The sequence below is a fragment of the Culex quinquefasciatus genome, chromosome 2, assembly GCF_015732765.1.
Source record: "Culex quinquefasciatus strain JHB chromosome 2, VPISU_Cqui_1.0_pri_paternal, whole genome shotgun sequence".
NCBI classification, from domain to species: domain Eukaryota; kingdom Metazoa; phylum Arthropoda; class Insecta; order Diptera; family Culicidae; genus Culex; species Culex quinquefasciatus.
Window position 1 is genome coordinate 59,373,832 of NC_051862.1, and position 25,727 is coordinate 59,399,558.

The 25,727-nt window shown below is 36.2% G+C and overlaps 1 protein-coding gene across 1 annotated transcript in view; it reads right to left on the minus strand.

Annotated features, from left to right (window-relative positions):
• LOC6052171 (protein king tubby 1) overlaps positions 1-25,727 on the minus strand; it is a 55,641-nt gene extending 29,914 nt beyond the window's left edge. The window contains exon 1 of the mRNA XM_038256503.1: positions 25,080-25,727. Within this exon, the coding sequence (XP_038112431.1) occupies positions 25,080-25,127 (48 nt within the window). The 5' untranslated portion in view covers positions 25,128-25,727. The remainder of the gene's footprint in view (positions 1-25,079) is intronic.

A 25,727-nucleotide genomic window follows, 5' to 3' on the forward strand; every position in this document is an offset into this window, starting at 1 on the left:
CACCAGAATGTAATAACCCAACATGTGTTCTCTGCGTACTAAAAATGTAATGTTGTTTATAAGTATTATGTCTGCCCAGGAAATTGTGAGCTTGTGTGCGCGTGTGTACTGACAGTTTCACTCCGACCAACGATGATAACTTTCTGACTAATGGACGTGTGGGGAGCAGCAGGTTGAACTCAAAGTGCAACTTTCGAGCATGTTATTTTTACATTGTACTTGTTTCTGGTTGATTTTGTTGAAGAAACAAGGATGAAACTCTAAGTTTTTCTTAACAATTTATTTTCTTATATATCCCAGAGTTTCAAAATGTTTTTCAATTTGAGCTTAAACAATCTGTACCCCTTTCGAATTATTCCCAACAGATCTCTTGTCCTTGCCGCCCATCACTCAGATCCGACACACATAAAGGCATGAAATATCCAAACGACCGTGCCTCGAACCTCGACTGTGGATCTAGAAAAAAAGCCATTCATGCATTCGGGCATTGAAATAAATTGAAATCATTTATTCAACACAGAGTGTGGCTCGCCCAAGAGCACCACCCACCACCCCCCAACGAACGATTCATCCACGTGGCATGAATGACGCCGCGTCGCGGGGGTGTAAAATACAAATGAAAAAAAAAAGAATGAAACGAAAGTTGATAATACCAAACACTCAGAGAGCCAGAACACGAGGACGATACAGGGAGGTGAAAAAGCAATAAAGATCGATAATCCTTCTGGCGTGGGTGCTGAGCTGAGAGGGGAGACATTGTACGGAAAGCCCAGGTGGTCAAAACGACCGACCTTGTCCAGGGGGGAAAAAGTTTGTTTCCACAAGGTTGTTCGACGATCGTCGCATTCAGGTGTCAACAATTCGGGAGGGTATCTCGAAATTGTCTAGCATGACAATGGAAGGAATTATTATTTATAGCATGATTAACTAGGAGAGAATATTTTTCAATAAATAACATATTTTGATTTTTCGAAAACAACTTCAAATTGACTCAGCTGGAAATAATTTAAGATTTTGGATGCAAAATGAAATAAATCGGAAATAGATTTATATTTCAAGCTAAACAAAACCGATATTAGATCCAGATAGCTTATTTAAATAATAACAACATGCACTAACTCATCTCAATTTGTAGAAATAAAATTTAATCAAGCTGTAGCAGAAGCTTAGAAAGCCCAAGATTTGGTACAATTTTGACAGCAAAATGCTATCAACATACCGTAATTAGGGGTTAAAATGGGATCTGGGGGTTGAGATTGAGTCGGTTTTCTGGGAACGTATTTCAAGAAAATATATTTACATACTAAAAAATATGAATCCATATGTTTGTTTCATTTATATGCCGTTGAAAATATTGTTCAAAGCTTAATATTATCATTTGCTTTTCGGTAGATGCTCTATACATAGATGGATTCTTCAATCTCAGCTTGAGCATACTTTGATACTCTTCTTTCCTCTATTTTCTTTCTTGGGAATTTTACATTTCGATGCCCGTATGCTCTCTTGTACTATCTAGATAGGAAAACTAGCAAGCTTAGTACAAGAGAGCACACTGGCATCGATTTATTTCTGGAGTTTATTTCATTTTAAAACATGGTCCAATAAGCTTTTTTGCTTTTTGGGAGCAGTTTTGTAGATGCTCGCAAAAAAAAAGATTTTAATTTTTGTACATTTTAATTAGGATGAATTTTGCCCCTCGATTATGAGCGTAATTCGAATTAATTAGCCCATTTGAAATGTAAATCGTAATTTAAAAAAAAAGAAAATATTTCTTTCAAAGAGATGACAAAATATTACACGAATTTCACTTCTTAACATCAAAAATTTGGCCAATAGTTTCCAAGATATCATCGATTGAACATTGAAGATCGAATGGTTAGCACTTAGAAAAACTATTTTTTCCTTATTTTTATTCTTTGCACAAGGAAAGAACAACAATGTCAAAAAAAGAAAATTTTAAAGAATTTTTTCAACTATTTTAATATTCAGAGATATACAAAGATGGACACTGTTTAAAAAAAAAAAAAATCTGAAAATCTTTACCTTAAAATTGCTTCAACTCGAGAACGGTGTATTTTATCAGAAATTTACAAAATTAGTTTATGGTTTTAAGTCAATTCTACATTAGGGTGCCCAGAATATGGGACTTTTCTCAAAACCTCGCTCCACAAGCTGAATATTGTTCCTTGAGCTATTTTAGGACTCTGGGCCAAATATGAGCAAAATCGGTCAACATTTACCCATTGCTACTCGGAGGTGAAGTTTGTATGGGAAAAATCGAAAAAATGTATGAAAAATCCAATTTTCTTACGGTTTGGTCTGCAGAGTGCGCTACTTCCTTCAAAATATTCCCAAAAGTGAGATTCTCGATGAAAATTTAATGCTCTACAACTTTGTAGAACACACCAAAGCTGTAAAACTCGATCCTGAAAAGATATAAGCGTCATTTTTGCATGAAAAACATTTTTTTACCAACTTTAAGCTCGGGTATCAATGGGTTAATTGCAACCGCTTGTGGAGCAGGGTCATTTTTTCTGGGCACCCTATTCTACATCTAAAAAATGATACTGTCCAGAAATCACTATCTTTACAAAAAAAACACCTAAAAAAACAAAACGGCCGTCATAATCTATAGCTCATAAGTTGTCCAAATGGAGTTTTTGTTATCAAAATAATCAAAAATAAAATCAAATAATAATTAAAAATGGGTAATTTTTGTCCGTGTACCTTTTTTTCGAATAGTCCTAATCATAACGTAAACATTTCCAAAGGCACCAAATCGATCAGAAAATCTCTTCTAAAGATACATATTTTCGTCTTTAAATAGCACTTTTTAAAAGACAGCCCCCAAATTTAAATAGACTTTTATGTAGAATCGAATAACGCTTTTTTCACCCTAAGGAAGCGATTTTTGCCCTCGAATTAAGGAGGTATTAGACTATGACAAACAAACAAACAAACTCGCACGTTTGTCCTGTTTGACAATTTGCCAAACTCGCAAAATTGTTTGAGGCAAACTCGCAAACAAAGCAAAATGTATGCAGGCCGACGTTTCAGCGCAAACAAATGCAGGCAAACTGTCAAAAAGTTTGTTCGTATATTTGTCATAGTCTAGTACCTCTTTTAGCGAATCCAAATTCGCTAATTATCAAAAGCACGAAGCCACGTGCCCGGAAATCGACGAACAAAGGAGTTGAAATGTAAACATTATTTTGACATCTCAGTTTTGACGTTTGAGTGTTTTTTAATTCGAGTACGTTATAATTAGTGAGCATTAGGGTGATAATAAAAAATCGGCCTCAGGGAAACTCCATGATTCGATTCCTTATGCAGAAATAAATAACTGTGACTGTGATATTTTTTAGCGAAATCGGTCAAGGTTTATGGGTCACTATAAGTCGTTAAAGTTGGTGAAAAACACTTGTAGAGTTTTTTTTTAATGGTCCTATAAGCTATTATCTTTCATATGGGTCATTCCATCTGAAGCGGAACAGCATTTGAAAATTACCCTCTCCGATCCTGCTCAAATTTGGCAGAGCTGTTGATACTATCAAAACATGCAAGAATCCCGAATTTCATCCAAATCGGACCACCCCCTCCATTTTTGTACCCTCCCAAAAAATCGACTTTTTGCCGATTTTTTGAGCAAAACCCCTATTTTCAAATGGCGATAGCTCAGGAACCACAAATCTTAGAGGGTCCATCTTAGACTCAATTTTGAAGGAAATTGGACGTAGAATCCATTTCCGTGATCGAAATGTTGATTAATTTATTTTTTCTACCTGTATTGCGCAATTGAAAACTTTAAACGGCCGTATCTCAAAACACCCCAACTTATTTTTTTGATTTGACCTCACCATCGTGTTCCCCGGCCAATTTTACAGAAGAATCACTTATCGACAGAAATGAATATGTTTCGTTCCAGAGATATCGAATTTTATAGTTTTGTGTTTTCGAGATTACCTACATCAGCTTCATTCGCCGCATCTGCTAGAAGCACACAGGCGGGCTGATCAATAACTGCTACCTGGTAATTTATTGAAATAATATTTAATCATAAATAATCTTTATCAAATTGGGCAAAAAATAACTGTATAACACTGTAGGAAACTGGAGTTTAATCGCAAATGTTTATTTGCTCAAAAAAATTTAATTAAGTGAATTTCTGTGCTAACCCACAGGACAGAGCAATAACGACACACAGTAAAGGGCAGAATTGGATTCCGACGAAGCGAGCAGGAAAATGCAGTTAATCTTGTTAGTAACACTGAACAATAAGTGCACGATACATTATTGAGTAAAAAATATGAATTAAAATGAATAAAATTTGTTGATACGTTGTACTCTAGTGAAGGACGATCACAAGGAGTAGGAAAAGGATTTCTGGAAAGTATAAAACTGAAAAATGTAAGAAAATCACAAAGTTTGATCTGCTGCAAAGCGGCTAATTCCCCAAATTTAGTTGCGATGATTTCGACACCGTCCGAACAACAGTTTTTTTTCTTCTTTCATTCTTGGATTCTTGGAACACAATACGGCTACTGTCCTCACGTATACGGATTTTTTTTAAATTCAATGTACCTTGACCAAAATTATCTTTTAATCAAATGGAGCTGGCTCACAATATAAAAATTGATTTAATATGATCAATCTTTTAAACCATAAATCAGATTTGCCAAATTATGGTAAAGTGTCAATAATAAACTTTAATAATAATAATAATAATAATAATAATAATAATAAAGCAGGTTTTGCTACCACCCATGATAAAGGCCCTAGTAATGGCCTCGGAGGTACTCTAAAACGATTAGCAACACGTAAAAAACGGTGCATTCAAAATAACCTAATAAATATTCCTTTCACAAAAATAGATTGATCAAGGTAGGGGAACAGCATCTAATTCCAGCGTTCCTTTAATGTTGCCATATCAGCGCTTTGGCATTCAATTACAGCTGATTAAAAGCGTTTTCAACTGAAATCGAGAGATAAATAGCTCAATAAGAAGTGAACAAGCAAGTTTCTATCAAAAGTTTTGCAAAATTTGTTGTTTGAATAGTGAAAATGAGCAAATTGGACGAAACTAGGAGCGAGGACTTAATCTGCCAAACATACGAGAATTTCCCCTATTAGCCATTTGAATAAATATTTGCGTAAAATTATAAAAATATAATTTAAATTAATCATCTCCCAGAACACCAGGTAGCAGTTATTGATCAGCCCGCCTGTGTGCTTCTAGCAGATGCGGCGAATGAAGCTGATGTAGGTAATCTCGAAAACACAAAACTATAAAATTCGATATCTCTGGAACGAAACATATTCATTTCTGTCGATAAGTGATTCTTATGTAAAATTGGCCGGGGAACACGATGGTGAGGTCAAATCAAAAAAATAAGTTGGGGTGTTTTGAGATACGGCCGTTTAAAGTTTTCAATTGCGCAATACAGGTAGAAAAAATAAATTAATCAACATTTCGATCACGGAAATGGATTCTACGTCAATTTCCTTCAAAATTGAGTCTAAGATGGACCCTCTAAGATTTGTGGTTCCTGAGCTATCGCCGTTTGAAAATAGGGGTTTTGCTCAAAAATCGGCAAAAAGTCGATTTTTTGGGAGGGTACAAAAATGGAGGGGGTGGTCCGATTTGGATGAAATTCGGGATTCTTGCATGTTTTGATAGTATCAACAGCTCTGCCAAATTTGAGCAGGATCGGAGAGGGTAATTTTCAAATTTGCACTTTTTCGTGCACAGTTGAGATGGAATGACCCATATGTTTATATTACCTTTTAAAAAACATCTAGATTTTTACAAAAACCTCTTCTTTAAATCGCTAATAACTCATCCGGGTTAACTCAGATCGTTTAGCGGTCTTCGACAAAGTTGTTTGAAATAAAATTTCACATCTCAATGATCCGACACAGTTAGCGCCACTTTTTGGTGGAATTTTGAAATTTTTGCTTTTCTCTATACAAAATTCAACTATTGGTCGTTGCGACCCTTAAACCTTAATCGATTTTGCTCAAAATTGGTGAAATTTCTAATTTTTACCTAGAGAATCGAGCCAGGGGATATCTTTTAAGACTGTCCAAATTTTTAATTTTATCTTGTCACCCTAGTGAGCGTTCAAATGTGCGAAAACGTAAAGAATTGTTTTTGGGTGTTTTTGATTTCTTAAGGCGGTTTTAAAAACACCCAAAAAGCAGAAAAACCTAAAATTAGATTTATTGGACTTTTAAAAACACTACAGGTTTTTTTTGTTGGCCATCATTTTCTCTCATTGCTAAATACCTGAAAAAAATCAAATCATGTACATACACAGCAAAAAATCCGATGGTAAAATCGCATGCAAAAGCATGCACATCACCTTTGTCAGACAAACACTTAATATTACACACTGCATGTACATTTTTTGCAAACACAAAAAAAAAAGTTGCAACCAACGGGATTCAAACCCAGCACCTTCAGTAAGGACTGGCGCCTTAGCCCGCTCGGCCATCAGACCGTTGTAAAGATTTAAGGATAAACGCATATATGAGCTTGACATTTCGGTCAAGTAGGTTTTCCATACTGATGGTGTAAAATCACATGAAATTGCCAAAAATAATGCAATATTTATTTTACACCCAGGCCTTTTACACGCAGCTGGATTACTACTTTTTTAGCTATGATACGTAGGGGAGAGTGGGGAGACTTGATCCCCTTTTTTTGTATCGCACATAACTCTGTCGATTTTTCACAAAACTATGAACTTTTTGCATGAACTAAAAGCTTAATCATTCATCTATGTTTGGCTGATAAGGGTATTTCATCAGATAAACTTTTTGAATCATGCCAAGCGTTTTAAAAAAATATTTTAAACCGGCATTTTCAAAATGTTGGGGTAATTTGATCCCCCTTTCTACATTTTGAAGAAATCTTAAGCAAAATGTTTCTTATTCATCCAAACTTTTAATTTTCTATAAGTTACAGCAATTTCACATTAAACCTGTACGTTTGTGTTCAAGATATAACAAGTTTAGCATGCAAAATATTTAAAAACTTAAAATTTTCTTTTTGGGACCAAAATTGATCATTTTTACAAAAGCTGGTAATTTTTGTTAACAAAACTTTTTTTTTTTTTGTTCAAACTGCAGTAAGTTATGTACAACTATACTAAAGGAAACTATGTACGAAAACCCAGCCCAATTATTTTATCTTGAGGCTGATTCTAGTGACTGTAAAAATGCAGGGATCAAGTCTCCCTAAACGCACTTTTTTAAACAATTGATTGTAAAAATAGTATGACGATAAATTTTACGTCAAATGCGTAAGGGTTTCGTATTTTATAAGTTAATCAAACAATTCATGTATAAAAAAAAAATGAATAATTTTTTAATGTTTTCTATACTTATCAAAACAAAGAAAAAAGATCTCTTTGAAGTTTTTTGCAGCACTTTTTAGAAAAATGTGTGTAACTCAATCTAAATATTTTTCAATTTTTTTCTTTGTTTTCTAATTTCGCACAACTTTCTAGAACAAAGCTCATTGTTTTACCCACATGCTGACGAGATACAGGCTTGGGATCAAGTGTCCCCGGGGATCAAGTCTCCCCACTCTCCCCTACATATTGACAACCAGAGAATCTACAGTGACTTCAAACTTGGGCACTAATCTAAACAATTATAAGCTAATGCAAATCAATTAAAAGTTTTTGTTTCCCATCTTCCAAGATGGGGTTTTTATACATAAAGTTTGGTTCCACAAATCGGAATGAATTAAAACTTTAGGAAAACAAATCTACAGAATTGAGTTGATTTCAAATTTACCAATAAATTATTTCAAGATTCATCAACGTCCCATCTTTATAACATCGCAACGAAACCAAGGAAGCTCAACTTCCAGCAATCATTTGTTTTCCCCACCCGGTGATTAACAGCCCCAAATCTGAATAAAGAAAAATCACTGCTCCCAATTTCCCCAGGTCGGTCGGACTTTTTATTATAATTTTCCTTTGCCCGCTAGGAAGGTCAACGCACCAACGATAAACGGCCGGACCGGGCCCAAACGAAACTCTTCAACCTTTCCCCGCAGTCATTATCCGGGAAAATGCGTATTAAGGTTAAAGCAAATAAAGCAAAACTTACGGGGCTCGTGTGGGGCTATTATCGCCCTAGTGCCGCTGCCGCTGCTAAGCGATGGCCAACAAATAAGATTATGAAGAGATTATACCGACTAGCCATTTAAGCGCTCCGCATGGTCCGTATGTGGAAAAAGGCGAGCAAAACTAGCTTCACTGCCACACTGACTGTTTGCCAAGATGATGGGAAGCAATTAGTTTACCGTAAATGAAGCCAACACCTCGTTGCTAAACGGACTCCCGGGGCCGTTTTGAGGGGGGCCCAACAGCATAACAGGTAGCAGAGTGATAAAATTCACAACTCATCAATTCTGGGCAAAATCTGTTTCCAGGCCAGACTCACTCACCGGCGGAGTGAGTGGGGAGAGGGGTGGTAACGACTGGTGGAAATCTTAGCTTCATGGGCTCGTATCTTACGGAAAGAAGAACTAGTGGAAGCTTTTGACCTGCTTTGCTCAAAGTCCGGTTCCATGCTGGCGAATAAATTGACCTCCGGATTGGGGGTAACGGTTTCGAGTATGAGATATTTTTTATGGTTTTGCTTGTTAATTTTAAGTAACATAAAAACCATAAAATTTTGAAAATTGTTGAAATTTTCGATTCTGTTCCTGCTCTCATATGACACAAGAAGAGCCCTTCACTCTGAACCTTCCCATTGACCTGTTACAGCGCTTGGAAATGTGTTTGCTGCACACCATGCAAATTGACCCCATAACCTCACTTTGGGTGAGCATCGCCACAATTGCCAGGGGTACGTCCTTAACCTCCGTCAACCCTGCCTGGGGGTACTCTCCATCGCGAAAGCGCGAAGATATTTCGCGATTCATCTTTTATTTTGGCACGGTCCAAAATTGCTTTCATTCTTTCTTGCTTTATTTTGGTTGTTAATACTGGTATTGTTGTTTTGAGAGCTACCCCACGCCACGTGTAAACACAACAACACGTGAGAAGCATCATCATCATCATCATCAGCTTCAACATCTTTTCACGAGGAATTTTTAGGGTGAAGGGATGTAATTTTGGACAATTTTCTATCTCTTGTAAAATAAACATTTTTTTAAGATAAATCAAACGAGAACCTTGGATAATCAGATTTGTCCAAATTAACTCCCTCAAATCTAATAATCCAAGGTGCGATGAGGAGACCACCCCCCTCACACTGTCTAAGGGGATAATTGCGCCCTGAAGAACCAACCAGCCAGCACAAGGATGAGAGTGCAAAAAGTGGTCTCTCCCAGTTGAAGCTCTGGTGAAAGGGATTGAACTTTACTGCGGCTGACTTGAGCAAACTGGGCATGATTTAATAGCTGCTCAGTCAGAAAAAAAACGTTAATATGGCGCGAAAACATCAAAAGGCTCACATCTCGTCAGGTGTAATCAACGGTGAAAAGCGCTGGGGAAAATGGTTCCCATCTTCACGCACGCTTTCGGAATTAACTTCTAAGTAGAGGGAAAATGGGGATAGGATTAACTGAGCAACTTTTTATCGAAAACTCTTTCAAAAAGAAACGCTCATTTTTAATTGATGCCAGAACCTCACAAACACTTCACTACGCAAGCTGTTATTGAAAAGTTACGTAATTCCTAGAACAAACATGCGGGGGAGCGAATCCTCTCACAAATCCCAAATCTGCCCGGCGGCCATCAGTGGTCATGGTAATCTTCATTTGCGTCCCAACGTCGTGGTCCCAACACCCACCACGAGGCAGACATCATCAACGGACTCACCCACTCACACTTTATTCGGCGAAAAGGATGACATTCTGGTACAAACAAACGCTAACTGCGAAGGCTTCGGTAAATGCTCCGAGCAGCCTGACTTTTCGTACAGTTGTGGTCAATGTTTTAAAACGGTTTTAAATTAAAAAAATAAAACAAAATTATCCAAGCGGACGAAAATCTTTTTGCCTTCCTCGCCTTACTGAGGAAAGGCTATAAAATCACTCGAAAAATGAACTTATTAATTTGACCTCGTAGACCCACCTTCATGTATACATATAAAAAAACGTTTTTGGCGTATGTCCGGAAGATTGTAAAAAGGGTGGTTTATGCAAGAAAACCTATCATGTTATACATTTTCAGAAAGGTATTGAAAAGACCTTTCCAATGGGCCCAAAACATTGAAGATCTGACAACCCTATCAAAAGTTATTAGCACTTAAGTGTTATTTATACACTTTTTGGAGGCCGGATCTCAGATATTTCAATGAAAATGATGTCCGGGTCCATCATGCGACCTGTCGTTATTTAAATAATCAAAACACTTTTCAAATAAGCCTAAAACATTGAGGATCTGACAACCCTATCAAAAATCATTACCACTTAAGTGTTATTTATACACTTTTTGGAGGCCGGATCTCAGATAGTTCAATAAAAATAATGTCCGGGTCCATCATGCGACCCATCGTTAGTTAGATAATCGAAAGACCTTTCTAATGAGCCTAAAACATCGAGGATCTGACAACCCTATCAAAAGTTATTAGCACTTAAGTGTTATTTATACACTTTTTGAAGGCCGGATCTCAGATATTGTGATAGAAATATTGTCTGAATCTTCTATGCGAACTATTGTTGGATAGGTTTTTTATCAGACCTTGCCGATGAGACAGAAATATTGATGGTCTGCGAACCCTATCCAAAGAAATGAGTAATGAAGTTGTTAAAGTAATAAGTTGTTGTTAAACATGTTAAGGGGGAATGTTGATATTTTTACTGAATGTATTGACTTTATGAATGTTAGGAAGGCACCAACCACCTAAAGGTGGATTAAGTAACTTTTTTTTTCAAAAAAGCTTCACTGAGCAGAAGCCATTGAGAGAGAAATTTGAAGAAATCTTTTCCAAAATATCGGGAAAATGAAAGCTCAAAACTCAATTCCACGATTTTTGAGAGAAGTTTTACAGGTAAAAAATCAAACTACTCTAGAGGGAGCATTCTTTTATTACGTAGCGCAGTTGTCAAATGGTAGCCCCAAACAAATGGGTATGCCAACTAACACGAAATCGGAAAATAATGCCCCGACCTCTCTTCGATTTGTGTGAAACTTTGTCCTAAGCAGTAATTTTGGTCCCTGATCACGATTTTTTCGATATCTCGTGACGGAGGGGCGTTTCTCAGGATTTTCACTAAAACACGTTTTTCAGTGTCATTTCATTTCATTTAGTGTCAAGAGGACTTTTGTGTAAAATTGGACGCCCATGTTGACGTACTCAAAATTTCGAAAAAAAAAAACGTATGGTGGATTTAGCTCATAGCTGGATTTTCTGGCATCTTCTCACGGTCATTGGAAACGGTCGTGGATAGGCCTAGGGGTTCCTAATTGGTGTAAAAAAGTTTAGTTAGATAAAAAAAAATCAGGAATCAAAATTTTGATCTTTACTCCCTTCTGCATCAGGAATAATTGTTTGAACATGCTCGCAAATTTTTCATTCAGTCGGAAAAATATTATTTTTCTAGAAAAAAGTTTAATTATTAACCACATGATCACCCCTAATTCTGGCTCGATGCCGCCATCATGCGACCGCGTGCTCCGTTTGTTTGTCAACAAAGCTGCAGCTGATGGATAGTGAGACGAAGTGAGGGGAAGAGGTTTTGACATTTTTATGTCCGCATCTGGCCCGCCGCCTATTTCATCGGTCGTTGAGCCGAGTTCAGCAAAGAACTGATCGTACAATATTTTTATCAAAAAAAAGAGTTAAAAATAGTTTTAACAACGCTGCCATTCCCCGTTACCCAACTGTCAAACATCGTGAGACATGTCATTTTAAATTGGGTCCTTAAATTAAGCCTAAATTTTGTGATATTGTTGTTCACAACGATAAGGCTTATTTTCCTGAGTACAATGACCCTTTGAACGACCGCAAAGGATTTAAAATGGATTTTTATTTCATTTTTTTTAAATTAACTTCACGACCCTACTTGACAGAAAAGGTCCTACTTGACAGCTCGTTCCAAGGGGACCATAGAGTTATCTACGTGCGCATGTATTGCGTGTGCGTACACGAAAAAGATTGAGGTTAAATTTTGTACCGACCAGCAAAACAAATGGCGTGCTAGTGTGCGTGAGATCGGCCTTAGATAACTCTATAGTTGATCCATCAAAAAAAATGTTGTCTTGACAATCATTTTTTTGCGTTAAAATGAAAAAAAAAGTGATCAGAAATTGTTTTTTTATCGTGTATTTTACCTTTGTACATAAACATTTTCATAGGGCTATAGTACCCAATTTAATGTACTTTTCGAATCTGAAATAACCCAAAAGGGGTTAAAAAATTTGATATATAAACATGAGGGGTTTGCTTGTAACCATCACAAGTTATCGCGATTTAACGAAACAGTTTTGAAAAAGTAACTTTTTTTGTTTATTTTTTTGAAATTATTCTTAGTTGTGCACAAATTCACGACCACGACTGTACGACAGTAGGCCTTTTTGATGCACAGAACAATATGTTGCCAAGGATTTCGTGAAACTCCTGCCAATTCCGTTCCCAGGCCAGCAGTAGCTCTAGTAAAGCTTACTATACTAGGGAAAGGGTAAAGCCAATTTCACAAAACCTTGCCAATGGCGCAAAACAACAACAAACCGAGCCTTGGACTCCATCCTTTTCGTCCCAGTTAGTTTCATTCATATGATGTCCCAATCATAGGGGGAGGGTTAAACGTGCATCTTGAATAAAGTTTGCAATTGTATTTAAACTATGGAGAGAAAAATCTGTTAAAATATTAATAAGTTATTTATTAAAACATTTTAAAATGGAAGTTTTAGACTTAAAAAAAAATAATGTCACCATTTTACCCCACCACCACGACTCGCAAATGGAACGGAAACGTCCCATTTTCCAGACACTCGACAGAAGTAACACTTTATGGTAACTTATGTCATGAAAGACGTTCATTTGCACAAGTGTTGTTGTTGGCACCAAAAAGGAGGGCAGCTCGTTGAGGGGCTTTTCTAGTAGTTTTGAGGTCTTTTGAAGTTTTACACGTACTCAATTTTTTAAAACGTGTCCATTAGGGTGTAATATCAAAATCGATTTTCCAGCACAGCATTTTTTCAGTTCCTTTTGGGGTCCTAAATGACTCCCCAAAGTTTGGGAACGATTGGTTTAGTCCTCACTTTGCGCAAAGCGATTCAATTTTCCATAGAAATTTGTATGGGAAATTTTTTTTTTTTGAATTTTAATATTTTAAAAATCCAAGTTTCACGCAGAATTAAAACCGGATCCATATTCGGATGCTCTGGAAATTGCTCTACAACTTTCCTGAAGAGAGTATGGTGCTAACTTGCTCCTGAAAGAAGATACAGCGTCCTCAAAACTCGTCTAAAACGTGATTTTCGAGCAAAAAACACGTTTTAGACGAGTTTTGAACACGCTGTATCTTTTTATAGGAGCAAGTTAGCACCATACTCTCTTCGGGAAAGTTGTAGAGCATCTTTCAGAGTATTGGAATATGAATCCGGTTTAAGTACAGCGTGATGCGTGAAATTTATAAATATCAAAATCCAAAAAAATGGTTTTCCCCATACAAATTCCCATAGAAAATTGAATCGCTTTGCGCAAAGTGAGGACTAAACCAATCGTTCCCAAACTTTGGGGAGTTGTTTAGGACCCCAAAAGGAACTAAAAAGTTGCTGTGCTCATTAGATTTGGACAATTTTATTTTTTTCCATACAACCATATTACACCCTAGTGTCCATCTTACCCCATAAGAAAAAAAAACAACCTCAATTTGTAGCACGAATCGTTGACTGCATTACAAGAATACCCTTCTTGAAATCCCCCCTTTTATCGAAAACCAGCCATTTAGTTTAGTTATTTATTTGGATTATTATTACTAACTATTAGGTGAAAGGGAGCATGTGGCTCCTCTGGTTCTATGTACCCTGCAACACTTTTACTACTACTTCTAACTCGGATATACGGATATTGTTATTGGTTGTTGCCATAGGAAAACAATCCTGTACGTACCACACCCATGGGGGGACCCAAACAGACTAGAAACACCCACCCATCTTGCTGGAACATCGTTGGGAACATCGATGACTTGTTTGTTTGCTTTTTAAACACATCCTCGATTATAGTTTCAGGGGGAGTTAGTCTTCAATAAAGTTCTTTGGAGTTTAAAGATAAGTTGTAACAAATAATTAGTTAAGGATGTTTAAAAAAATAATAATGATTGTTTGCTTAAATTTATAAAAATAAATAATAATACATTTTCAATTTACACCGAAAAAATGCTAAATTTTGTTACAAAATTTTCTCGCAATGAATATGAAATTTTGCATGTTTTCTAGATTTCATTTTTTTTTATTTGAATGAAAATTTGTCCATGCTTTCCCTATATGGAAAGAAGCCATTTTGTATCATGAGTTTTCCCAAACAAGGCTCTATACAATTTTGAGGGCTGGTCATACAAAACAAGTATGTGATTATTCGAAAATCTGTGTCTTTAGAACAGATTTTCTGATTGATTGATTGAATTCATACACGGATAGTAATCCTGTAAGCTAATCCGATAACATTGAAATGTTTTCAAAATCGTCTACATTTTTTTTCGATTTCGCTATAAATGTAAATTTTGAAATCGACAACTGTTGACGATTCTGGGACTTCAATGTTTTCGAATTCAGCAAGATAGAGTTACCGGATCAGCTTACAGTATTTCTATCTGTGTAAAAGACACCAAGTCTCCAGCAATGTTGTAGGTTATGATTGGGACTTTTTATAAAAAAAATACCTACACGGATAAAAAAAAAATATATTTTTTTCGTGATGTTTAGATTTGTTTTAGGGGTTAAAAAGAGTGGTGCAAAATCTAGTACCAGAGTTAAAAACGACTTGACACATTTTTTAAGAAGCTTACCGTTTTCATGTTATAAGCATATTAAGGTATTTTTTTTTTAAAATGATTAGCTTTTTGCAATCAAAAAATACTTCACGAAGGAAAAGCACTCCTGCAAAAAATATTTTCGAAAAGCCGAGAAATTTCCTACAATTTTCCACCATTTTCCAAGTATGGTTGTTTGTTTTCTTTTTTTCAAGTTTTTGGAAAATGCATTTTAAATTATTTTCAATCATTGAACTTATTTTTCCATTGACATTTTAAAGTTTTTTTGAAAACAACGTGCTTTGGCCCCTAATTTGGGGACCAACATGAAATTAGAAAAAATATTTGCTAGTGCTTCAATAAAAACTGGAAAATGGTATCTGGGGAACCATCCGATCTAGATTATCAGTTTCTGAGAAAATATATGAAATCATTTTTTTTTTCTAAGTATTCTTTTGCAAATCGATCATTTAATTTGTAATTCAGTTGTTTCAGATATAAGCAGTCTAAAGTAGTTTTTAATTTCAGTAGAAATATTTCGAAAAAGTCTAATCCTTAGTTTTTTAAACAGAGCAAAACTGGTGTTCGAAATCATTTCTTTATTTCTAAGGATAAACGGTATTACTGTTAAACCCTCTGCTGCCCATTTTTCGATTTTTTATTTTTCCCATGTTCAGGAGGTCATTTTGAGCAATTTTTGATCTACGAAAAACTTAACGTCTCTTGTTTAATTTTTTTCTTGTTTTATTTGTAGTATTTCAATTTGCATTTATCACGTTTAGATCTTTGTTCTAGGTAGTATTTGGCCTATTCAACCACCTTAATATCATTACATTTTGCCTTTTTAATTTTTTCATGTTTTATAGTAACTTTTTTAAATTTTTGGCTTATTTTTCTCATTTTCTGCTCTAGAATGGCACCATTATCATTTAAATTGTAAAAAATGCGTAGATTCATAGTCTGGGACACTACAAGAATTACTGCATATTTTTTTTTACTTAAAATATATTTAGGAAATGTTAGTAAAAAACAAACCCTAAAAATTTCAAAAAAGTTAAAGTTCTTCTTTCCAATGCTTTTTAAAGATCAAAAATTGGTTGAATTTTTTTTTGCGATATTTTTAGATCGAGGTCTAGAGGCAAGGTTGGATTGTAGAGGGTTAAGGAAATCTAACAATCGATAGGATCATTTTCGTTCTGCCTAAACTTTAGTTTGCTAAAAACTTGCATAGCTTGCAAACATTTTTGCATATCATGCACAGAGAAAAATCAGTTCCCGATTTGTCTAGTTCTCCCTGATCATCGTCCTATCTTTCGTTTGTTACACAAATAACTTTTATTATTTACTGTTTGTCTCAACGATGCTTAAAAAACTTGAGTCAAAGCAGGCTTCACATTTCACCTTAAAAGTCCAGATTTCATATCTTTCTAGTTACCCGTGTCCTGAGCTGCTAATTTATTTTTGCACCACAAACAAATAAAAATAAAATCATTTTATGTACTAAAAAGCGTTGAATTATAAAATACATCGTATAGACATTTATTTTTGACCATTAGAAGCTAATTCTCGCTTACTTTTTCAAAAAGTCCTATCTACACAGAAACCCATGGAGCATGGTCGTTTTGAAAAAGTAATCTAGAATTGAGCATGTATTACATGAACATTTTTAGGTTCCTTTAGGCTCATTGATTTGTTCTCAAATCCTAACTTTTTGATAAATTAGATTTTTTATTGCACACACAACATTATTTAAAAGTTATCATAAATGATTTATTAACTTTTTTTATTAATGCAAGCATGTAATTTATAGAAACTAGATTCTATTTATTTATTTTTTTTTTCAAACCGAAAAGACAAATCCAACCCCTTAACATAAGCTTCAAGTTTGGTTTCCCCCCGTTCGGACAGCACAAACTGTTTGCATGAGAAACAAACATACAAGTTTAGCGCTGAATCCGACTACTTCCCTTGTTAGGAGCCTATCCTCTGGGAGTTTGTACAGGATAGCTTCACAACACGACAACAGGACACGACGAGCCACTTGGTACTAAATACTACACCCATTCAGAACGATCGAAGTCTGGTTCTTAGAGGGGGTGGGGGGGGGGAGAGGGTTCAACTCACAAGGACAGCAAAAGTTGGTGTGACTCACAAAAGTTTGTAAACTTATGTCCCAGGCGTAGAAGTTGAGCAATGAAGGTTATTTTAATTAGAAAACGTGTCCTTGCAAAATTCATTCATGCGGTTGTAATAGTCCGTTTGCTCATTAACTTAACAAAGCGTCTAGTCAATATTGATTTAAGCTCCTCTTGAATCAGTTCGGGCCGCGAATCAAAGGGATGATTTTATTATTTCCTCTTCAAGAAAAAAAAAACAACTTTGTCATCAATCGAAAAGTTGGAACTGATTTGATTGTGAGACAGAGAGAGAAAGCCAGTTTGGAAATAGAATCTCCCGAAAACTTTTCCAATTTCCGTTGATGTACAAGTTGGCGAAAGATTCGTTATGCGTTATCTTTGCTGGCTTGTAAAAAGTTGGTTATTTTTTCTTTAGTCCAACGGAAAAAAATGCATCCTGTGGGTTTCCCCTTGGATATAAACGCGCTTTTTTGTTTGTTTTTTTGCCCCTTCATTGAGTTAGCAACCCTGTTAGGAAAAGTAAACAACAAACTCTAACTCTGGAGGGTGGTAAACTCCATTTGAACGATATCCCCCGACGAGCTGGGTTGGGAAAGTTCCCGATTTGACAAGTTGAAAGGTTGTTTTGGGGAATCTGCTGTGGATGGGATTTTGATCGATTTAGAAGACTGATTATTTTTTGTAAAAATGCAGTTATTAAACTTAGTCCTAATATTTTATTTGTATTTCAAAACCTAAAAACTTTGATCAATGCAAATAAGAAGACTTTACTAAAATCTAAATACAAATGAAAACTCGAAATAAAGCAGTCTCTTTCCTAAAGCAAACAATTGATCGAACAAATTGCACCCACTCTCTCCAAACCAACAAATGACTAATTACTACCATCGACTCAATTAAAAATGTAAAAACCTCCTCCCCAAGCTAGAGCACTTGCTACTGGGAAGATCCAACCGTTCGCCCAGTGACATCATCGCCATCATCACTTGCACTCTTGCTTCCGCGCCTCAAAATTGCACTCCACAGTGAAAACCCCCCCGCACCAGCTGACCTTGATTATTTTATTACGCCCCGGCCATTCGACTCGGACTCTGTCAGTCGTCGCTTCTGAGGGGGGCTTTCACGCTCATTACGACGGTTTTGCCCGCGAAGAAATTATTCGGCGAATGAATGAAAACAACAAAAAAAAATGATGTTTACTTACTCTTCAGAAGAGAGCTTCTTTTTGGGGGGGGAAGGTTTCACATTTCTCGATTAAATTTTCAAAAGGTCCTATCTGCATAGGAAACCCATGAGGGATAGGTTGTTTTGAAAATTTAATCTAGATTTCACAACTCTAGGCTATTGGCAAATTTCACTCAAAAGTACTTCGCCCAGGTGAATTTGTTTTTCTACCACTGCTACGTGCCCAAATTGTAACGGAACTTGGTCTGGCCATCACTGTCCAGCGTGGATATTTTCATTTCATCAGCACATTCAAATGAGTTCGATGGATGGTGTACGATGAGCTCAGTTGTAATTAAAAGGTTTGGATTGAATTTCTTTTGCTGAATTCAATTTGCACTTTTTCAATCAATTACAGCATAATTTCCAGAGTTTTTTTTGAAAAGGACCAATAAACCATTGTCTTTCATATGTTTATAGGACCTAATCAAAAAAAACTCGAGATTTAATTTTACATGCTGCTAAAAAAAATCGCTCATAAACGTTGTTTGAGATTTTCACCAAAACTGTTTCTATGGAAAAAATGAATTAAGCCCTTTCAAATTGGTTCAGCCATAGAAGGCTCCATACAATTTGACAAACATGATTTGTTATTATTCGAAAATCTATATCTTTCTTTTTTTTTTCTTAATATGTTTTACTAACCATTTTATAGTCATAGTGTTTGGGTTGATTTAGAAATCCTTTGAATTTTTGAAAATTTTCGATGTTTAGTATCGCAAAAGGTATTTTTTGCTGAAATTTTTGTTTTCGTCAAACCTTTTGCCTTCCTCACTGAGGTAAGGCTATAATCCTGCTCTAAAAATGAACTTTTTATTAAAAGCTCAAAGACCCACCTTCATGTATACATATCGACTCAGAATCGAAAACTGAACAAATGTATGTGTGTGTGTGTGTGTGTGTGTGTGTGTGTGTGTGTGTGTGTGTGTGTGTGTGTGTGTGTGTGTGTGTGTGTGTGTGTGTGTGTGTGTGTGTGTGTGTGTGTGTGTGTGTGTGTGTGTGTGTGTGTGTGTGTGTGTGTGTGTGTGTGTGTGTGTGTGTGTGTGTGTGTGTGTGTGTGTGTGTGTGTGTGTGTGTGTGTGTGACCAAAATTCTCACTGAGTTTTCTCAGCACTGGCTGAACCGATTTTGATCAAACCGGTTGCATTCGACTTGATTTATGGTCCCATACATCGCTATTGAATTGTTTGAAGTTTCGATAAGTAGTTCAAAAGTTATGTATAAAAATGTGTTTTCACATATATCCGGATCTCATTTATATGCATGTAAACGATGTCCGGTTCCATCATCCGACCCATCGTTGATTAGGTAATCAAGAGACCTTTCCAACGAGTCCACAACATTGCAGATCTGGCAACCCTGTCTCGAGTTATGACCACTTAAGTGAAATTTATGTACTTTTTTGAAGCCGGATCTTACTTAAATGTATGTAAACGATGTCCGGATCCATCATCCGACCTATCGTTGGTTAGGTAATCGACAACCTTTCCAACGAGTCCACATCATTGAAGATCTGGCAACCCTGTCTCGAGTTATGACCACTTAAGTGATATTTATGTACTTTTTTTAAGCCGAATCTTACTTAAATGTATGTAAACGATGTCCGGATCCATCATCCGACCTATCGTTGGTTAGGTTATCGAAAGACCTTTCCAACGAGTCCACAACATTCAAGATCTGGCAACCCTGTCTCGAGATATGACCACTTAAGTGATATTTATGTACTTTTTTGAAGCCGGATCTCACTTAAATGCATGTAAACGATGTCCGGATCCATCATCCGACCCATCGTTGGTTAGGTTATCGAAAATCCTCCTCTTATTTTTTAACGAGTTCACAAAATTGATGATCTGGCAACCCTGTCTCGAATTCTGACTTAAATTATATCTGTGTACTTATTTTTCTGGACCTAAAAAAAATAACTGAAAGATGTGTCCAAACCACTCATATTACCCATTGTTGGTAAAAAGTGAGGAAGGCATCAACCACATAGGTGGATTAAGTTAGTTTTTTTTAAACTAATGATTGCAAAACAACTTAACTAGTGTAAAATTCATTTGAAAAAACTTTTTGCATTTTAAAACTATGGCTTGTTATTTCAATTTTTATATTTTTTTTATTTTTTGAAAAAAAACAATCAGTTGAAGAGATTTTTTGTGATTTTCATTGTTAGCACCACTTAAAATAATTTATTTCGTTTTGTTTACATACATTGTTCATCTAAGAAAAGTGACAAGTCATTTTTCAACGTGTGACGTTACACCTACAAGTGTGGTAGTGAAATTGGTGTTCCATGCTCCCTTCCGATTTTTTAATGAGCGTCAAAAGATTTTTTTTATGAAGATTCTTCCATTATTTTTGTTAAATTTGATAACAAATTATATTTCAGATTATTTTTTAATATGATAAATCAATAATTCCGTGAAGAAATATCGCTTTAGTTTTCAAAAGGTCATGCGTCTATTACGATCTCCAATAGCCTTTTTTTTTTTGTTGCTTAGGAACAAAACAAGCATTCGATGTTTTTAAGCAACTAAAAAAAAGATATGCAACTAAACAATTCAACAGTTTTTTTTTTTAAGGGAATACTATTGTGTTTTATATGTCAACATTTTCGTAATTAAAAGACGCAACTTTTGGTACCCAGACATGTATAGGTCGTCGCTGAAATTTTAAAGTTATCGCAGTTTTAGTGAAAATGGTTGATTTTTTGCCGATTTCGTCATTTTCCGGTTTTTGCGTGCGGCGCGTCGAAAAACACGGATTTTATTTTCAAAAAATCATATGTATCTCGGAATCTTTTTAATGAACTCCTCCCATTTTTAATATGTTATGTAAAAATATTTCCAGACATAGGCTCTTTGGTCCAGATACCGTCAAAACGGCATTTCAAAGTTTCATACGCCCTTTTTATATGTTAGGCTCGATTTGTTAAAACTTGTTACTATTTTTCTTTGAAAGGCCAACTTATCACCTTTCATTTGCGTATAAGACAATTGAAATCGGTTAAAATGGCGAGGAGTTATGATTTTTCGAAAAAAGTGGTTTTTGCGAAAATCGACGAAAATGGCCATTTTTCAGACCAGTGTACAATAACACCAAATTAGGTAAGGTAATTTTTAATGTTTCATTTGAAAAAAAAATACAGTTAAATATTTGTTTAACTAAGTTTACTCAGAGAGAAACTACTAGTTTAATTTAAAAAAAATGATAACAAATAAAAAGTTGTAGCATGATTTAAAAAACCAAAATTAATTAGAAACTTGTTCTATTGAAAACGCCTTTAAATCTGAAGATTTTTTTAAATTCTGTTTCAATAACACTTAAAACATGTAACATACAAACTTTTTTTTAACTGTTCTTCATTTTAAATTTCCAAAGAATCTGATAATGCTGCCGTTTTATATCAATTAAAACTCATTTTGATTGAGACAACTTGACACTTTGAGAGTATTGAAATAATCATATTTAATATTTTTTGATAATTTGGTTAACTATCTTTTAAAGCTTTTCCAAATTTGCTGAAAACTTCGTCCTGATATACTTTGAACATTTCTCTACTAATTTCATGATGGTTGTACACCATTCCGTTTGTATTTAATTCGTATTTTTAATTTTGCAAAAATATAAATTGAAAAAATCAAATTTCAAGTTTTGGATTTTTAGATAAAAGTTAGGCTGGTACAAATATTTTTAAAAGTTTTGTCACCCCCCCCCCCCTTTAAAATTGGCCCGAAAAACCAGGGGGCAAAAAAATTTTTTTACAGTAAACTTCAAAATTTCAATGAAAATTCAAGCACAGACAAACAGACGTGACTCTCCATACAAATTATTTTTGAAATCCATCGTCCTTCATCAAATCACCAAATCACGGCGACGCCAGCGCTGCCTGGTGAGCTGATGCCGAAGCGCAGCCCAAACATACCAATACAAACCCATTACTGTCATGTGCCACGTCAGTGTATGCGGGAGACAATCATGCCTAAACGATTGTAAACATCAACAGCTGATCGAAATAATTTTGTTGTTGCTACTCGATGAAAAGAATAAAAATCAACACCGAAGGCCGAAGATGACGGCGGGTTGGTTCCGTGTCCAATAGCAGAACCTTATGAGCCAAATCATGCGGCAGCACCAGCAACGACGCACCACAACCGCAACGACTTAGACCAAATCACTGGTCCTTCCAGTTGCTATCAAGTTCTGTCGAAGATTTCTCCCCCACCGAAACCTCGAATCATTACACCTAACACCATCATCAGCAAAATGTCCCCGGTCACGAAAACATCAGTAGTGGCCGCCGAAATAGATAAATCCAATTCAAACCTACCGGAAATAATCCCCACGATGGGCGTTTTGGAAATTTCCACGGGGAACGTGTCCACGGCGCAGTTAAGTTGCGTCAAACAACAAAAGCACAAAGTGGCAAAGATTCCAAAAAACGCTGCCGCAAAATTTAAATCGAAACAGAACCACAGAAACTGAACTGAAAAAAGAGATTGAGTGGCGCAACATCGCCAAAAGGACGACCAGCAGCAGCAATCTGAGCAGCAGTCCACGAAGGGTAAGCAGGTTGCTCCGAAGGAGTAACTCCACCACAGGATCCGGCTTCCTCCAGTAGCCGGCGCCTCAGCAGCAACCTCGACATCGGCAGGCAGACTGCCCCAATTTTGTCCTGGAAAGCCTGGATTGTGATTTACGGTTAGAATTCCAGAATTCCATAAACATTTGTGCTCTCATTTGCTGCTTCGCACGTGCTCACGCTCAACTTAAAAACAAAAACACGCTTCACACACACTGAGAATAGACGGGCGAGCTGTCACGACAGCAGCGCCATCAGCGCCGGGTGAGTGGATGCCGAAACAAAATTGCATTTGAAATAACCGTTTTTGGAGGACGATGGTTCGGCACTCGAGTGTCCCGTCTGTTTGTCTGTGATTCAAGTGCAACCAGCTGAAATCAAATAAAAATACATTCTCCTGCGTTTGAAATCATTTTTAGCATGTTTGAGTTTATTAAAAAATCTTACGATTTTTGGAAAATTTTCGATGCAAAATCTTTTTTTTTCGATACAATTTTTGTTTTTGTCAGATCTTAAATTTTTTTTAAAACTAATGATTGCAAAACAACTGAACTAGTGTAAAATGCATTTTAAAACACTTTTTTCATTTAAATGTGAAGACTATGGCTTATTATTTAATTTTTTTTATTTTTTTACTTTTTGGCCCACCCTCCTTGACCTTGGCCAGGGCCGAGGGACAAAAACTTTTTTAAATATTTGCATCGGCCTTATACCAGTTATGCTACTGTCACAAATTTTCAAAATAGCTAATAAATTTATGACAGATTTTTTTTAATAATTTTTACGTCTGTTTTGATCTGTGACTCTACACACTTAGATCTTTTACCGAATTTGGTAGTTGAAAAATCGGTAAAGTTTAGATCGGTAAATCATGTGTCAAAACGAACAAAATATTACCGAGTTTCGGTTGTGCAAATGAACAATAATGAACTTCATTACCGAATTTCGGTAAGTTTTTACCGAATTCGTTTTTTTTAGTTTATCGAACTGTTCAGCAATTGAAAATTCGTAAACTTTACCGAATTCGGTAGAAAAAAGTATGTGTGTAAAGTTCGAAAATTTTAAAAAGCATAAACAAACGTTAAAATGTTTTTGTTATGAAATTTTTTTAACAGAAATATTTTTATTGATCCCCATTTTTTAAGGTAATTTGTATTTAATTCATGAGTCAATATTGAAGAGACCGTCGAAAGCGGGAGGTATCAAATTATAGAACAAAAAATCAATGCATTCTTCTTGGAGGGACTGAAAAAAATATTGACAGCTGGTGCAATATTGATATCGAGAAGATCAACAGCCAGAGAGTCGACTGTAGTTGGTTGTCTTTTAAATTACATAATTAAATAATTTGAAAAAGTCATAATTATTATGCTCGACCGTTAAAAATAAGACAACGGAAACATTTTTTTGTGATTCGATATATCTGAAGTGAAATTTTTCCTAGGCCTTCGGATAATCGAGTCTGGACTGCATCTTCAAAATTATGGGATCTATCTATTTAATTTTTGATTAAATTACTAAAATTACTTAAATTGCAACAAAGTTTGACTATTTTTAGACTTTTTGCAATCTAATTATTTTGAACACTTATTGTTTTGACATACAATAATTGGCTTTAAAATATATTTTTGTTAATTATAAATTTGGGTTATTTTTCAAATATGGCCCGCAAGTATCAACATTCTAAATTGGCCACCTTGCGTTAGAAAAAGGGGTAATGTATATTTTTATGACATTTTCTATCACACCTGAGTGTACCGCGCACTAAACCAGAACCAAATCAGCAATGGATTAAAACAAGTTTTCGCGTCCGAGCTGGTAGCGTCACCAGCCAGTCAGCAGCTGCTTCTACAACCTCCTAGACTTGGACGGAGGGGAGAGAGCCCGGCCCCCAAAAATCGATTACGATGACCCATTTGTTGTGGCGCGCTGCTGGCTGTGTGATGTCCTGCAGCACCAATGCTGCGCTACCAACCAACCAACGACATTTGAATATTATGCTGATGACACATGTACGGACGACAGGCGGCAGGACCACTGCGGGTCTGATTTGCATTTGGAATCCCTGCTAATTGCTTGTATTAACGCTGCTGGGGAAGGATTAACTCGAATTGGTCCTATTAGACCGGAGTGTGTACCTCGGGGTGCTATACATTGACCAGTATATACATAGCTTGGGGACCCTCGTATTTACTTGCTGTTCCAGCTTCTGATGTCTGCTGTTATTGATTGCACCACTCATTGTGCAATTGCTGAACACTGCTGTCTACTGCTGCTACTCCCAGTGGGACTGGTTTCAGGGTAATTCCGGATCGTTTCCCGGAGGTACTTCCGGTGTGACACTTCTGGGAACTTTTTTCTACCGCACACTCACACTCGCGAAAGTTGGCCGCCGCCGCCGCCGGAACTCTGCAGCGAAACCCCGTAATCGATTCTATCTAGCTTTATTTTATCGATATGTGTCAAACGGACGCGATGATAACTTCACTGTACTTGTCTCTTTTATTATTCCCCTCTCGAAACTATTTAAACGCAATTCCACTCGGTACTCTTTGTATATGTACAACACTTTTATGTGTAGAACTAGTTTTTTTATTCTATTCTACCATTCAATTTTAATACAATCGTCGGCTGGTCGTCACCGTCGTCGTTGTTGTTGTTGTTGGCGGAATCGACTCTACACCAGTGTCGAGACCTCCTCCTCACACACCAGCTCATCTACGGAACCAGACCAGAACCACCACCGCGCACCAACACTACGACACTCCCCCTGGATATAATAGCACTCGCGAAGAACCGTTTTTGCGTCCTTCCAGGTGCACGCCGTTCCAAACAATGAACC